The sequence below is a fragment of the Zychaea mexicana genome (assembly GCF_025766255.1).
Source record: "Zychaea mexicana strain RSA 1403 chromosome Unknown BDB00scaffold_70, whole genome shotgun sequence".
NCBI classification, from domain to species: domain Eukaryota; kingdom Fungi; phylum Mucoromycota; class Mucoromycetes; order Mucorales; family Lichtheimiaceae; genus Zychaea; species Zychaea mexicana.
Window position 1 is genome coordinate 122,017 of NW_026516733.1, and position 14,780 is coordinate 136,796.

Here is a 14,780-nt window from a genome sequence, read left to right on the forward strand (position 1 = left end):
GCCGCTAAATCATCATACCACTCTTCCCCTTTTCGCTGCTCTTCTGCACTATTTCCTTTTCTTTTTCCTACTTGTAATATTAACTTATATAATAAAATATATACCCCTCAGAAACAATCCATCCTTCACCAATGTCCACAAAGCAAAATGTACCAGAGCATATGCGCTGGTATGTGGTCGGTGCGCATCTAGCCGGCGCTGTCGATAGTCAAATTGTCGAAATGACAGACTTGACAAAAGGCAGCATTCGTCAAATCATTCAAAACTTCAAACGTACCGGCTCACCTTCCATAGCACGACTAGCACCTCCCGATGGTAATACGTTTTTCACCGTGCGTGCGAGATATAGAGTAAATATTAATATGATATCATCTCTCTCCGCACAGATCCACACTATGCAGTTATTGCGGAGACTGCACTCGACAACAGCAGCAATACCGCCGCCGACACCGAACAACAGGTAACCGTAGTTATCAAATGCGACACCCTCATGTTTCCGTGTAGCTAAAAGAATTCAACCCATTTACTGTATCCCAAAAAAGGACCACAAATCCAAACGACGAAGGGTGGGAGCACGGAGATTCACTGCGAATCAAGTGGTACAACATATCCTGGACGAGTCCGAGGTATAAGATAAATTCTCAGTTGATAGGGGGTATGATTTTTGGGTGTCGATAGAAAGTTTTGATGTGTCTTCGTTTTAGAAGAATGGTGCGGCAAAGCCTAGTCATGGTACTGCTACGACAAAATCTACAAAATCAACAGGAAAGAAAACGAAAAAAGAGTGGACACGCGAAGACGATTCAATATTGCTACAACATGCTTGGACACGGTTCCCTCGAGCTGGTGGCCGATGGCATGAAGCGGAAACCAAAATGGAGAAAAGACATACGGCCAAGGAGTGTCAGGACCGTTGGGATGTTGTACGACCGATAATGATGGATGCTATTAATCGCTACGGAACTGAAGGATGGTAGTAGCAGTAGTAAAAACAGCAGGACAACTTTACTGGTGCTACTGCTATGCACCTATATACCATCGCGCGCTCCTCACTTTATATATCTTTCTTATCTCGAGCAAGTCTCTCTTTCATTATTGCAGTACTCCTTTGCTGTTAGTAGTTATTCTATCTCGCCTTACTACACCTTCTTCTTCATGACACACACACACGGAGACATCACAACACGCCTTTATTTTCCCGTGTGCTGCTTATTCGATCTTCTCAGTGCTCTATATATCCCATACTTCAGCTAACCGGAAATAGCAAAACAAAATATCAATGCATACGATCGGTTCAGCATACCATTGTTATCATAAATAACCATTGTCTTAAACTTTCTGTTGTTTCTTTTATTCTTTAAAATCGGTTTTGTTTAAAAACTTCAACTACTATACATTAATATTATAGCTGTGTATATGGTATCTATAAGAAGAGGAGGTATGTTTCCTATAATACGACGTGTAGTAATAGCAGGAAATAGCCACTACTGTGTATTTAAAATTACATTGCTTCAGTTTGTAAAAAAGAAACCAGGTGACTAAACAAATCACAACGAACAAAGAGTAGATTTTTATAATTTACCATTGCTGCTACTATCATCCGGTCCTCCTTCTTGTAATGATATGTTGTCCACTACGGCATTAATGCTTTTTTTTTCTTGACCCGTGAACTTATTGTCGCTGTTGAGTTTTTCTGCGTTTAATTATGTCTGACCGTTGAATCAATGCATGTTCTTGTTCCATTTTTCCCTAAAACAAATTCATCCGAATTGTCATCAGCGAAAATAGGACCTATGAGCTGGTAGACTGAAATTCAGTGGCCGCTCGTTATAGTGATATGCCCGGTGAGACCCAACCCCCATCACTATATCGAATTATTACTTTATCGAATTGTAGTTCCGTCAAAGATATCCGGTACATAGATTACCCGGGGTATTTGGCGAGCTCTACAGAAGAATCTAGAATCACATCCTGTCAAAATTGATAGTATGCAACTCCTTAAAAATTTAGTGTAGGAGAATAAGCTGAAAGGCTTCTATCTGATGAGCTTGGTGCTAGGATTTTGGATACTCATGAGGAATCATGTGGCATTGATGGTATTGATTTGATACCACATGAAGAATTAGAGGATATCCATGCACCAACTTCCTTCTTCAACTACCTCATTAACGATGCTATTATTGATAGAGATTAAGGTACGTTCATAAACGGCTGATGTAACCGAAAAACCCATCACTATATCGAAATATCACTATATCGAATATCACTATAACGAGCGGCCACTGTTCATGCTTTAGTATGAAAGACTAATTGGACAGACGCCTATGGGCATGTGCTCGCTTTCTTGCGGTACAGTTGTGGAGAAGGGATATTGGTTCATGATGATGTAATGCATTAACTGAAGAAACCTCCCACAGAGGAAAAAACTATGCTAGCATAGATCAATAGTGCTATAATTGCGGGTGGCGAAGGATAATATAGAAGAGTGTATATCATAATAGGTTACAGTATGATTGAAAGAATAAAGAATGGGGCCAATGGTATTGTCTTGTGCTGGAGTAGGTGGAGATAGTAATGGGCTTCTTTTGAAGCTGTTTCGTCGTCGTCGTTATAGCTGTCAAGAGGATGACTTGAGCGATCTATCTCCCTGAGGGGCGCGAATTAGCGCTGGCCAGATCCTTTTCTATTTGTCACAGAATAGGCCGGTATTAGAGAGCGAGAGATGGTTCACTATGTGGTCGACCACCTGATTGTCAAGTAGTAGGTCTGATATCTGGCTAAACGCGTCTGTTGAGCTCTTTAAAGTTTCGGACGTAGCAATGAGCATTAAGAAATTTGGTCTCATTAAGCTTCCTCGGCCTCACGGCGACAGGATGACCCATTAAGTTATAAAAAATTTGAGATTACATACATACTTGAGCTTGATCGTATTCGGCTTGTCGGGTTCCACGAGCGACCAGTGCTTGATTTATTTTCTGTATAACACTAGTATGATAGTAACAGACACAAGATAAAATGGTTAAACAACGGTGGTAGAATTCGTTCATTGTTCCTGTTTGTACCATAAACCAATCTATCATTAATTTATATCCCTCGCACCACCTTGCAGTCGATAATGTATTTATCCAAATTTTACAATCGCTTTTGACAAATGACACGATTACAGTATTTGTATCATAGTTTGTTTATGCGCGATCCGCAGGTCCCTAACTATGGTCGTCAATTCATCGATATGCCACTCGTTGATTGCGGAGAGCCCCGGTGATTAATGTTAAACTATCAGGTTGTAAAAAAAAAAAGAAGGGAAATGGTGAGCTATTTTCCAGATTACTCTCGTCAAACTCTAGCTAGTCCCAACGATTTCTCCACATCGTAGATACTAATGCCACGAAACAAAGAGAATTTTTTTCACCTGTTCCAGTATTGTCAACGGTTGAATGCCTTCTATTGTTTCATTCTAAGCACCTGCTCCTGATGACCATCCAGCTGCTGCTGCTGCTGCTGATGTGCTATGTTAATATCGGTCGAAGTGGAGAAATTTGCGGGAATGAATGATGGCATTGTTATTGTTTCTGCTGTGTGTTAAAAAAGTAAAAAGTGGAGGTTTTGAACACAGCGTGAAAGAGGATGGACGGAAGAAAGTAAGAAATCCGGACGATGAACAAGATGAGAAAAAGTCTTCGTTTTCTCGCATCTTGTGTGCTTTCCACATCATAGCTTTGGAGAAGAAATTGGGTGGGGAAGGCAAACATTTGACAAGGCGATCCCAGAAGGCCGAAGGCGCATTCAAAAGGTAGTAGTTCGCAGTCTTTCGGACACCTAAAACGAGCTTCCAAGACCCTTTGAGGTCTCAGGTGTTCCAAACGGTAATTATCTAAGAATGTGGATAAATAGCGACCACGACGACAGCGATACTTTATTATTTGGTGACAATGATGCTGAAGACGATGTTGTCTTTGTTTGGTCGAGCGTAGAGTATACTGCTCAACTTGTTGACATACAGTAAACAAGTCTCTTTATATAACTTTTTCGCTTCACTCTGCTATAACGTTGAAAATGAAATTACCCGAAAACAAGTGCGTTCAAATGTCGCTTAGTCATGCTGTGGCCATTCCAATTAGTATGCTTTCGTCCATTATCCCTCTTCCCAAAGACTTGTCTTTAACTACTGTAGTTAATGAACAGAGAGCTTAAAAATAAATTGGAAGAGAGTGAAATGAAGAGCATCAAAACCTGTATCATATAAATAAAACGCATTTGGTTAAATTTTTGTCCACACCAGCCTTTTATGTTTCTCAAAGTGATGAAAAGTATTTATCCAAAGGTACTCCCCGCGGTGGCATGCGTACATGAATGAAGTTTGTTATTTTGAGGAATAAGGGAACACTAACTTCTTGTTTATGTTTATCTCTAGGGATCCGTATCAGAACCGTAGAACCGGAACCGAACCGAACCGAAACCGAGAAAATACGGTTCGGTTCCTGTCAAGAACCGAACCGGAACCGAACCGGTTCTGTATAAGTAGAACCGAAGAACCGAGAGGCAGAAGATTGCAATCAGCGATTTTGGTAATTAGTATAAAGTAGGCTATAATGGAAGTTACGAACAATGTTATTCCGAAAAGACCACGAAGTAGTGTATTTGCAAGCCATACTTTATTGAAAAACTTAACAAAACCTGCAAAAGCAGAAGGGAGTAAAAAATAGTAAAGAAGAGAAGAGAAAAAAATAAAAAAACACTTCTTCTGACGGCAGCTTGCTTTCTCCGCCCATGACGCACATCATTACTTCCTCTACTTTGCTACCCACAATGCATTTTTCTCCATGACGTACTACTTTACTAGATTTATCATGGCTTCTCGATCAGTTTTATCAAGTTTGTGCATTCCGTTTGAGATTGCGCATTCTGGGGCTCATAACAGAATTATCTTACCCATTCACCCTTTGCCTTTTATGAGACACTATACACTATACACACGTAGAGACACAGCAGCTGTATGTACTGCCGGTTGTGGTTCAATTCCTCCAATGTTACGATAACATATTGTACTAGTAATACTAAGTCGCTCTAAGTAAGTACTATAAGCTCCACTTTTTTTTGTAAAAACTGTGCTTCAATCTTTTAACCATGCAATGACCCACATCGTATGAGAATGTTTACATTCTGTTTCTCTTATTCATTTTGAGATCGCTGTTCACTGTACAATAATAAATTATTCTTTTTTACTGCAGTATTCAAGTATACCGCGACATTTGAACACACACATCAGCTTTCATTTAAAGATACCGAATCTTGCCTTTTTTATATACATGATGGGTTCGGTTCTTCGGTTCGATTCTTCGGTTCTACGGTTCTCGTCGGTTCTAGTCGGTTCGGTTCTTGCTTTAGACGGTTCGGTTCGGTTCCCTTTAAGAACCGAACCGAACCGAACCGTGCGGATCCCTATTTATCTCCTATATGTTAGAACGAATCATCACTAGCTATTCTGCTAACAATGAGCAAGTGTCAATAGCAGTACTGGTAGCAGCCGAAAACCATTATTTAAGGTAACGATTACATATCATATGCAGAAATATGATGCTGTAAGATGTTAACACTTTCCTCTGCTTCCAACACGATATTGTTATGGATTAATCTTTAAACCTTCATTCGCCCACGCTTGCAAAATTATTTACTGGAGAGAGATTCAGTCATCGCTCTAATCAATTCAGCTGTTTCTACATAAAACTCATAAGATGCCACTACATAATGTTATATAGATAATGTCGGTTAGCAAACGGCAGGAGGTTACAACAATAAATTAATCACTGTGAAGAATACATCCGAGAGTCATCAATTCGCGCCGTTCAAGCGAGCTATATCAGCGAGATCGTCGCAGAGTTCATTTCAGAGACATGATTTGATGACTAGGGTAGTATGTCCATTTATATTGGACAACCCCATTCAGACATGAGCCTCTATAGGCAATTAGCAGCAGAAGTGTAATTCATTCGTAGCCCACATAATACACTTAAATGACATACGTAAAAACCTTATACACTCTTTTCGGAAATCATTCGCCAACTTCAGGGAAAAATTGGCTGACTTTGAAAAAAGCAATTGGCCAATTTGCTGAAAGGGGATTGGCGAATTAGCCAAGCTTGAAGATTCAAATTAGCCAAGACTGGACCTTTTTTCCCGTTCTTTTTCGTCTATTTTATTGAGAATGAGAGCTTTTGTGTATGATGATGGATTCGGAAATCTTGTGGGTGAAAATGGAGAAGAACCATTTGTTGTGGAAATGGAAGTCGATTTGGAAGAATATCCCTTGGATAGCATCACCAATTATGATCAATATATGGACCTGAAACCTCTAGAAACGCCATTGAAAGTGAAGAAAGTGAAAGAAGAATCCCCAATGGAGCTGCCTACAAAAGGGCGACGCAGCTACAGAAAGTACACCGATGCAGATAAGGAAGACTTCTTCGAACTGATCTACGAAAAAGGACTAAATGTTTCTCAAGCTGCAAAAAAATTAGGTATGCCTGTACGCACTGCTCAAGGCTGGTACAATAGAGATCAAAATGACCCTCAAGATGTGATTCAACGAAAGCAAGCAAAAAAAGGACCTGTTGGAAGGCCACCAAAATTACATGAAGAGCATAGAGAATTTTTGGTTGAACTGATTGACAACAAGCCGGCATTAGTTTTGGACCAAGTCATGGATGATCTAACGAAACAGTTCATAGATCTGGAGGTGTCAAAAACTGCATTGTACGATTTTATGAGGAATAAGTGTAGAATTAGTTTGAAGAAGGCTCACTTCCACTCAGTCGATCGAAATTCTCCTGAAAGCCTGGAAAAAAGACACGACTGGGTGATCAGATGGCAACAGACTAATTTGGATTATTTATGCAACTGCATATTTATTGACGAGGCGGCTTTTCACATCAATATGAAAAGAACGGTAGCTTGGTCGAAGGTAGGTACCCATGCAGAAGTCGTCTTGCCTAAGACTCGAGCAAAGACAACGACAATCCTTGGTGCAATTTGTGCAGTTGGTGTTATTAACGTGAAGGTAAGAAAGCCAAGAGCTTTGGTTCAGAATAAAAAGAGGAAGTCAAGAACCGGTGCAATTACCAGCAAGAATCCGGGTAGAGCTGGTACTGTGACAGGACATTACTTCAACTTTATATGCGATACAATGGATGTTTTGGACAAGCATGAACAATTTAAAGGACACTATATTGTGATGGACAATGCGCCTATCCACAAGAATCGTGATATCGAACAAGAGATCAAGAGGCGCGGCTATGGCTGTGTGTATCTTCCACCCTATTCCCCTGAACTCAACCCCATCGAGCAATTCTGGTCCGTTTGCAAAAGCAAAATGAAACGAGAACAGCTTTTACAAGAGGAGACGCTGTCCTCAAGAATACAGTTGACCCCCGCTTTTTGCACCTCCGCTTTTTGCAGATCCTCAGTTTTTGCAGCTTTTTTTGGAGGAATCCCGCTCATCATTTAAATTGCAGTTTCCTCACTTTTTGCATTTTGCAGCCCAAAACCAGGACCTGCAATTTCCCGCTAGTGGTTTTCATTCTCCCCAGAGAGCGGCGACACTGAGAATCGAACCACTGATACTTCCTAGTTTTCTATATAAAGCTTTATATTTATTACATAAAGGTTTTATCACTGAAAATAATTGGTGATCCTGGATTGTTTGTTCTGGCTTTTCTTGCGGAAATCATCCCGGACTTTTCTGAGCTCATTCCGGATGTTTTGATGTTCCGGGGCATCTAAAATAGCAATTGTTTTTTCTAGTATTCTTGTTTTTTCTTGCAAACTATATACTGGTGTAACAGGTTCAGATGAAACAACAGTCATGCTAGTATCTTCATTGCCGTTGTCAACAACATCATCAGCTACTTTTTCATTAAGAACAGCACTAACAATTTCTTCATCGGAAAGCAGTGGATGAACAGCTGCAATTTCCTCAGGTAGATCTGCATCAAAAGTGAAATTTGCAAGGTTGTTGGCACCATAAATAAGACTGAGATGATCATCAATCTGGCCAAGTGCAACTTCGTCTGCATTGTCTGACCCACTATCAGTGCTGCTAGTCATGACTGCATCTATTACCCTCGTTTTTATGTAGCAGTTTACAATTGTCAGCACTAGAACACTTTGCCATGCCTCATGACACCATTGTATTTCTGTCAAAACATCAATACGAAACGTATTTCCGTTATCAACAGGCAGGCCTTTTTCCAAGCGCTCCTGAATTCTGCTATATGCATGCTCATATTGCAAATTCCTAATACAACAGAGAAAATGGTTACTTTCAAATTTCCACATACATATAAAATAAGCCTATCTAATAATTATAACAACAACGTACTTGAAATGCACCTTGAAGCTGCGGATAATACCAGCATCTAAAGGCTGCATAAGCGATGTTGTATTTGGCGGCAAATATACTAGCTCGACATTCTTTGGCTCGTAATCGCAAAAATGGCCCGAAAAGTTGTCTAAGAGCAATGCAATTTTTCTTTGCTGATACACCATCGATTTATCCAACATAGTAAGGTACTTCTTGAAGATATCGCGCGTCATCCAAGCATTGGCATTTGCACGGTACTTCGAGATGTCAACCTTTCTCTGCTGTGCCTGTTGTTATATAGAAAATATAATAAGCAGTTGATCATCATCTTTTACTTTCTCGTATAGCATACTTTGCTGAAACAGGTTGGGCGCTGTGCCTTGCCAATGAACCAGGGGTGCCACTTATCAGATCCATCAGCATTCGTCGTCAATACAAGTGTCAACCGCGACTTGTCCTGCTTGACCCCTTTAAACGGTCCAGGTACAATTGTAGACACAGGAGCACTGGAGTAGAAGACAGCTGTCTCGTCCATGTTGTAAATGTCCTTTAACGTATATTTCTCTAGCATTCGTTGTATTTCAGGCAACTTGACTTCTGCGAGTGTGACATCAGCAGAGCTAGCTTCACCACTTATTTTTTGGACCTTGAGGTTATATCGTTTTTGGAAGCGGTTTTGCCAGCCATTGGAGAATGTCAAGTCCTCAGTTGAGATTTCAGCTTAGTTGCAAAGTTTTCACCAGCTTTCTTAATAATATCCCAATTGATTGGGATCTTCTCATGGAATCTTTGTTCTATCCATGTATATAAAGCGTATTCTAGTTCCTATTGTATTATTTTGCTTTCTTATTAGTAAAGTGAATAGCAAGCAGTACTCAATAAGCTTAAACATACGGGAAACTTTGCTCGAGCTTTTTGTCTTTTATTTCTCTCGATGCCGTTTTCTTCTTCATGTTTTCTCTTAGCAATCATTCGTGAAATTGTTGTTGTATTCGGAACACTCTCAAGGTTGTATGTTGTTTTTATCCAGTCGAGTAAATCCTTGTATGTAAACTTGCGCAGCGCTTTCTCTTTGGCGACGTAGTACTGATACGCTGCTTCACTTATTTCGTCCGTAAGCTTTTCATATTTTCCTTTCGTCATGATGTGTAGTTTGAGTAGTGTGTATAAGACAATTGCAAAAATTCAAGTCTTTTATATATAGACATTGCAATGTGAAAGTAACCTCAACAAAGTACCGATATTCTTTAATTGTTTCACATAATTGACACTTAGTAAGCTAAGCTATACTCAGCCTGTGTAACACCCTTATACCCATCCTCACTTTTTGCAGTTCCCCGCTTTTTGCAGTTTTTTTCATGAAAAACCGCTACTGCAAAAAGCGGGGGTCAACTGTACGTGATGCATGCAATAACATCCTTCTGAGTGACCTTCAGGGTTTTTGTAGATATTCTATGGCAAGATTCGATGACTGTTTGAACAAGAAATTTATGTAATCAAGTACATGTATCACGAACGCATTTCTACAGCTTCGCCTTGGGGCGACATTGTGGAATCTAATTATTGTAAAGGCAGGGAAGAAATAACGAGACTTAATAAATCTATTTATTTAGAAAAAATTGTGAGGATAAAGAAGAAGAGTAATCTAATAAATGTGACAGGAACATCGGAGATGCGATGACCGTGAGGCTTATGGATGCGACAGACATTTATCCCGACATAAGATGTTCAACGCTTCAGAGCGGTGCGAAATGCTTCAGAGTGGCGCAAAACGCTTCAGAGTGGTGTGAAACGCTTCAGATGGCGCAAAACGCTTCAGAGTGGCGCAAAACGCTTCAGAGCGGTGCGAAACGCTTCAGAGTGGTGTGAAACGCTTCAAAGTGGCGCAAAACGCTTCAGAGTGGCGCAAAACGCTTCAGAGTGGTGTGAAACGCTTCAGAGTGGTGTGAAACGCTTCAGATGGCGCAAAACGCTTCAGAGTGGTGCAAAGGCACTTTACGGAACACCATCTCACTTTGTGTGTGAAACTGTTGTGCGATTGCGTTGCATTGCGACGACATTGAAAATGGTCGCTTCAAAGTGGTTTTGCGACCTTTCGACGCTTGTCCTTTTTTCTGCTGGTGTTGTCCCAAGAAGATGCAAAAAAAAGGGGGGGTCTGGAAAGCTCGCAACTTTTTTCCTTTCACATTCTTTTTGAAACATTTCTGAATGCCATTGCCATGGGGACAAGCAGCACTCGATTCTGCAACTACCCAAACTGTGAACGTTCGATAAGACAGGATAATCAGATCGGACGTTGTCGTGAACATAGATATCCCAAGCAAAGAACATGTTCACATCCTCATTGCAATAATTTAATCAGAGGTGGCAGCTGCTCTGGGCTTTGCTCTGAACACAGGAACACCAACCACGCTCGAGACAGTCGCGTCAATAATTCTGTTGCACACGAAACAGAATCTGCAGAACTCGGACCAGGCTTGATCAGCATCGCACCATATTCGACTGTACCAACTTTATCAAGTCTGCCATCTACATCTACGCCAGGAAGCAGTCTGATTCTGCGTGATCATGACACGGCCACCATCTATGCTCTTGATCAAGTAGAGGACACAACGGAGCACAAGTCTCAAACCGTCAAGCTCATGGACGCGGTGGAATTGGAGCCTGTCGCCGTCATTGACGATGATGGTGTGGAAGAGAATCTGATGGGAAAGTCCCCCGTCATTCGCTCTCTTCAATCGAAGCAAAAGCGCGGTCTGAAGCTGACAATAATACCAAGCCCAAAAAAGATCAAGGTTGAAGATATTTCCCAACGCCTGGTCATGCCAATTGATTTGGATATCATTTTGCGAAACAGTTTTGCCAGACAATCACTGGCCAAAAACGAGCATGAGCAAAGAGAAGGGGGAACTCAAAGCAATAAAGCAATCTCAACATTTTTTTTTGGACAGGTTCATGGAAATGACAAACGACGTGGCCAAACTGCTTAATCAAGATTGGCTCTTCCGGCCACAGATGCGTTTCTTCGCGGCCAAGGCGCTTGCAGGTGCCATTCTTGTCGATCCGACGTCGTGTACTGCGATTATGATCAACAGCATCGAGGTATATGGTCGCTCAAGTCTGGTCGACGCACACCATGAACGCTGCATCAACAAGAAAGGAATTGCTTCACTTTCTACAAATCCACCAGCCAAGGGCCGATACAATCAGATATGGGCAATCTCAATTAAAGAAAACGACGGTACAAAGCTGAACATCGCAACGAAGACTTTCAATGCCTTGGTGACTTCCAGCATCCGCCTTGATGCGAAACACACGCCAGAACTTGGACCAACAACAAGCAAATTTGTCATCAACAAGGAACATGGGTGTCAGGTACAAATCTTTTTGGATATCACCAACTATCATGATGCAACGAAGATTGCTCTCGATGACCATGCCAGCAATATCCAAGACGTCGATATTCTGCAACAATTGCGGCAAGTTCGCTCAAAGTTTAAATAGCATTCGACCTACATTCCGTGTCGTGCAAGCAGCTCTTTGTGCAACTTCCATCGATTGCAGCCACAAACCATATTCACTTACTGCACCTTTGACAATGGCGCCCCCGATTCCGATGGCAGGCTGGCATCACCTATATTCGCACATGTCGCCAGTGAAGTTATCAGAAAGAAGGACGATGCAGTGCTGGAAAAACGAACTGTTCTCGATATTCTCAAACAGTGCAAATCAGACGGACGCGTCGCCAAAGTTATTGCCGATATCCACGCCTTATTCCCCCGCGGATGCGCCTCCATTCATATTCTGAATAATTTCGACCTTTCCAATATCCTCAACACTCTGGCACACAATTTATCCTCGTATCTCTCGTCAGCAAACAATACAATTGCCGATGAAATTGAAAATTTGTTTTAAATCGATTTGCTGAATAAAGCCGCTCGCTGTTTCCAGGTTTACTTTCGTGAAAGAGTGGGAATGCCAACAGTGTCAAAAGTCTGCGCAAAAGACAGGCAGGTCTGAAGTGATGCCACTTTTGAAGCGTTTAGCATCACGTTAAAGAGTCTTTGCACCATTTTCAAGCGTCGTCGCAATGCAACGCAATCGCACAACAGTTTCACACACAAAGTGAGAGAGTGTTCCGTAAAGTGCCTTTGCACCACTCTGAAGCGTTTCGCACCACTCTGAAGCGTTTCGCACCACTCTGAAGCGTTTCGCACCACTCTGAAGCGTTTTGCGCCAGTCTTGGCTAATTTGAATCTTCAAGCTTGGCTAATTCTGACTATTTTTATTTGCCAGTTTCTCTCCGCAGTCCCCACTCGAGTCACATGTCAACGATGTCACGTCATCTATATAAGCAAAGGAAAGTGGGGTTTGTTCTTCTTTTGAAGAGGCGAAGAGAGCTCAGTGCCTGAATTTTGTATTATCATGCTTTTTTGGTGATAGCAATGATATGACTCTGATAGAGTGTAGCAGTAAATAAAAGCGCCTGCATATGATGTCATACCAAGGGGGAAAGATCTGATTCGGTTTGTGTGTGTGTGGGGGGGGAGTGCAGCTGTCAAAATATAAAAAGGCCAACAGTATGCAGAGGAGAAGAGAGAAAAACGACTTGTTGCAAGTTTGAGTGAAAAAACTGTACTAATGGAGCAAAGGCAATGCTGAACTTTGCAATCATTCAGCACTTCTTTTTGGTCATGGCTCCATTTGCATTATTATAATAATTATGGATGACAAATCCTCTCAGGAGCTATTTCGTATTATATCAGCGAAATTTAACTTTGGGTTACAGGCATAAGAACGCCGCAAAAATATGCCACATGCACATACACTTTTTCTCTCGCTCCCACCTCTCGTAATATATCATTTAAAAAAATATGAAGGCTTATGTTGTCAACCAGTGGCTCAAGGGTCCTGAGGATCTCGTCCTTTCGACCAATGTTCCCGAACCCGAGCCCAAGCAGGGCGAATTACAGATTGAAGTCAAGGCGATCGGCCTTAACTTTTTCGATACCCTCATGGTAAATCCCACCACCCACCCACCCACACACACACACATGGTTTATGCTACACTTGTGAAAGCGCTTCTAACAACATGAGTGGGATTTTTTTTAGATTCAAGGCCGTTACCAAATCAAGCCTCCATTCCCCTTTGTTCCCGGTGGCGAGTTCGCAGGTGTAGTCAAAAAGTCAACCGTGTCGCAATACAAGGCTGGCGACAGAGTGTTTGGTTCAGGTTTCTCGTTTGCCGAAGTGATCACCGTCGAAGCTAGCAAGGTGTTGCCTATTCCCAAGAACTTTTCATTTGAACAAGCTGCTGGTTTGTATATTACCTGGCCTACGTCGTATGCTGCCTTGGTCTTGCGCGCTCAGTTGAAGGCCGGTGAATATTGTCTTGTGCACGCAGCAGCAGGCGGTGTTGGTATTGCTGCCGTACAGATCGCCAAGGCAATTGGCGCCAAGGTCATTGCTACTGCTGGATCGACTGACAAGTTGGAGATTGCTAAAAAGTTCGGTGCCGACTATGCCGTCAATTACCGCGATAAGGATTGGACTGAGCAGGTTAAGAAGATTACCAATGGTCATGGTGCTGATGTCGTCTATGATCCCGTTGGTTTGATTGAACAAAGGTATGTATCATGTGTGTCTAGGCTATGATAATCACCGTGCTACCATTGCTTTTTTCTTGTGCATCTGTTATTTACAATTTCGTTTTTTTCCTCAAATAGCACCAAATGCACGGCATGGAACGGACGCATTTTGGTCGTCGGTTTCGCTAAGGGTACCTTTGAGAAGTTGCCCACTAACCGTGTGCTGTTGAAGAACATTTCTATTGTGTAAGTGTATTTCAATCATTAAATTGGACCAGTGTACTATTCGCGAGAGAGAGAGAGAGAAGAGAGAGAGAGAGAGAGAGAGAGAGAGAGAGAGAGAGAGAGAGAGAGATGTCCGTTTTCAAAACAAAGAAGCGAATAGGAATACTGACAAAAATATATAGCGGTATCCACTGGGGTGCTTACACCAAGAACGAGCCTGAAAGCATTCCCAAGGTGTGGGAGGGTCTCTTTGGATTGTTCGAGTCCGGCCGTGTACAGCCCGCCTTGTATCACAAGGTGTACAACTTGGCCAATCTTCCTCAAGGCATGGACGCCATCAACAACCGTGAGACTTATGCCAAAGTTGTTGCTACTGTTGGCGGCCATGATAGCAAGATATAAATAATTGGGTTATATCCGCAACTTCCTCTTCTCCTTTGACTTTTCCTTCCCTCTTCTTCTCCCTTCGACACACGCATACACATCACTTTGTTTCAGAAAAAGATGTATTAATAATTTTGCTATGCAAAAGCCGGGCTATGCAGCAATGCCGCGTTATTTTTCTGTGTTTCTTCAAATTAAAATCCGCTATATAACGTATTGTAGAC

General features: G+C 41.8%; 4 protein-coding genes across 4 annotated transcripts; 3 read left to right on the top strand and 1 right to left on the bottom strand.

Annotated features, from left to right (window-relative positions):
* Nucleotides 1-131: 131 nt before the first annotated feature.
* On the top strand, nucleotides 132-977 carry BDB00DRAFT_875250 (uncharacterized protein; the record flags this gene model as incomplete). Its single annotated transcript, XM_053127320.1, has 4 exons — nucleotides 132-315; nucleotides 387-460; nucleotides 543-626; nucleotides 705-977. 4 exons carry the CDS (start codon nucleotides 132-134, stop codon nucleotides 975-977), a joined length of 615 nt encoding a protein of 204 aa, XP_052976774.1.
* A 3,433-nt stretch (nucleotides 978-4,410) lies between these two features.
* On the bottom strand, nucleotides 4,411-4,773 carry BDB00DRAFT_837470 (uncharacterized protein; the record flags this gene model as incomplete). The annotated part of the gene is given in 3 exon segments (XM_053124554.1): nucleotides 4,411-4,427; nucleotides 4,490-4,722; nucleotides 4,742-4,773. Coding segments are annotated over 3 exon segments (282 nt in total), but the record flags the coding sequence as incomplete, so codon positions are not given.
* A 5,423-nt stretch (nucleotides 4,774-10,196) lies between these two features.
* BDB00DRAFT_931164 (uncharacterized protein) lies at nucleotides 10,197-12,591 on the top strand. The gene is made up of 3 exons (XM_053129031.1): nucleotides 10,197-11,215; nucleotides 11,355-11,842; nucleotides 11,924-12,591. Exons 1-3 carry the CDS (start codon nucleotides 10,579-10,581, stop codon nucleotides 12,272-12,274), a joined length of 1,476 nt encoding a protein of 491 aa, XP_052976776.1. The 5' UTR covers nucleotides 10,197-10,578; the 3' UTR covers nucleotides 12,275-12,591.
* Nucleotides 12,592-12,759: 168 nt separating this feature from the next.
* BDB00DRAFT_837484 (NAD(P)-binding protein) lies at nucleotides 12,760-14,780 on the top strand. Its single transcript, XM_053124555.1, has 4 exons — nucleotides 12,760-13,377; nucleotides 13,472-13,986; nucleotides 14,086-14,193; nucleotides 14,355-14,780. Exons 1-4 carry the CDS (start codon nucleotides 13,234-13,236, stop codon nucleotides 14,572-14,574), a joined length of 987 nt encoding a protein of 328 aa, XP_052976777.1. The 5' UTR covers nucleotides 12,760-13,233; the 3' UTR covers nucleotides 14,575-14,780.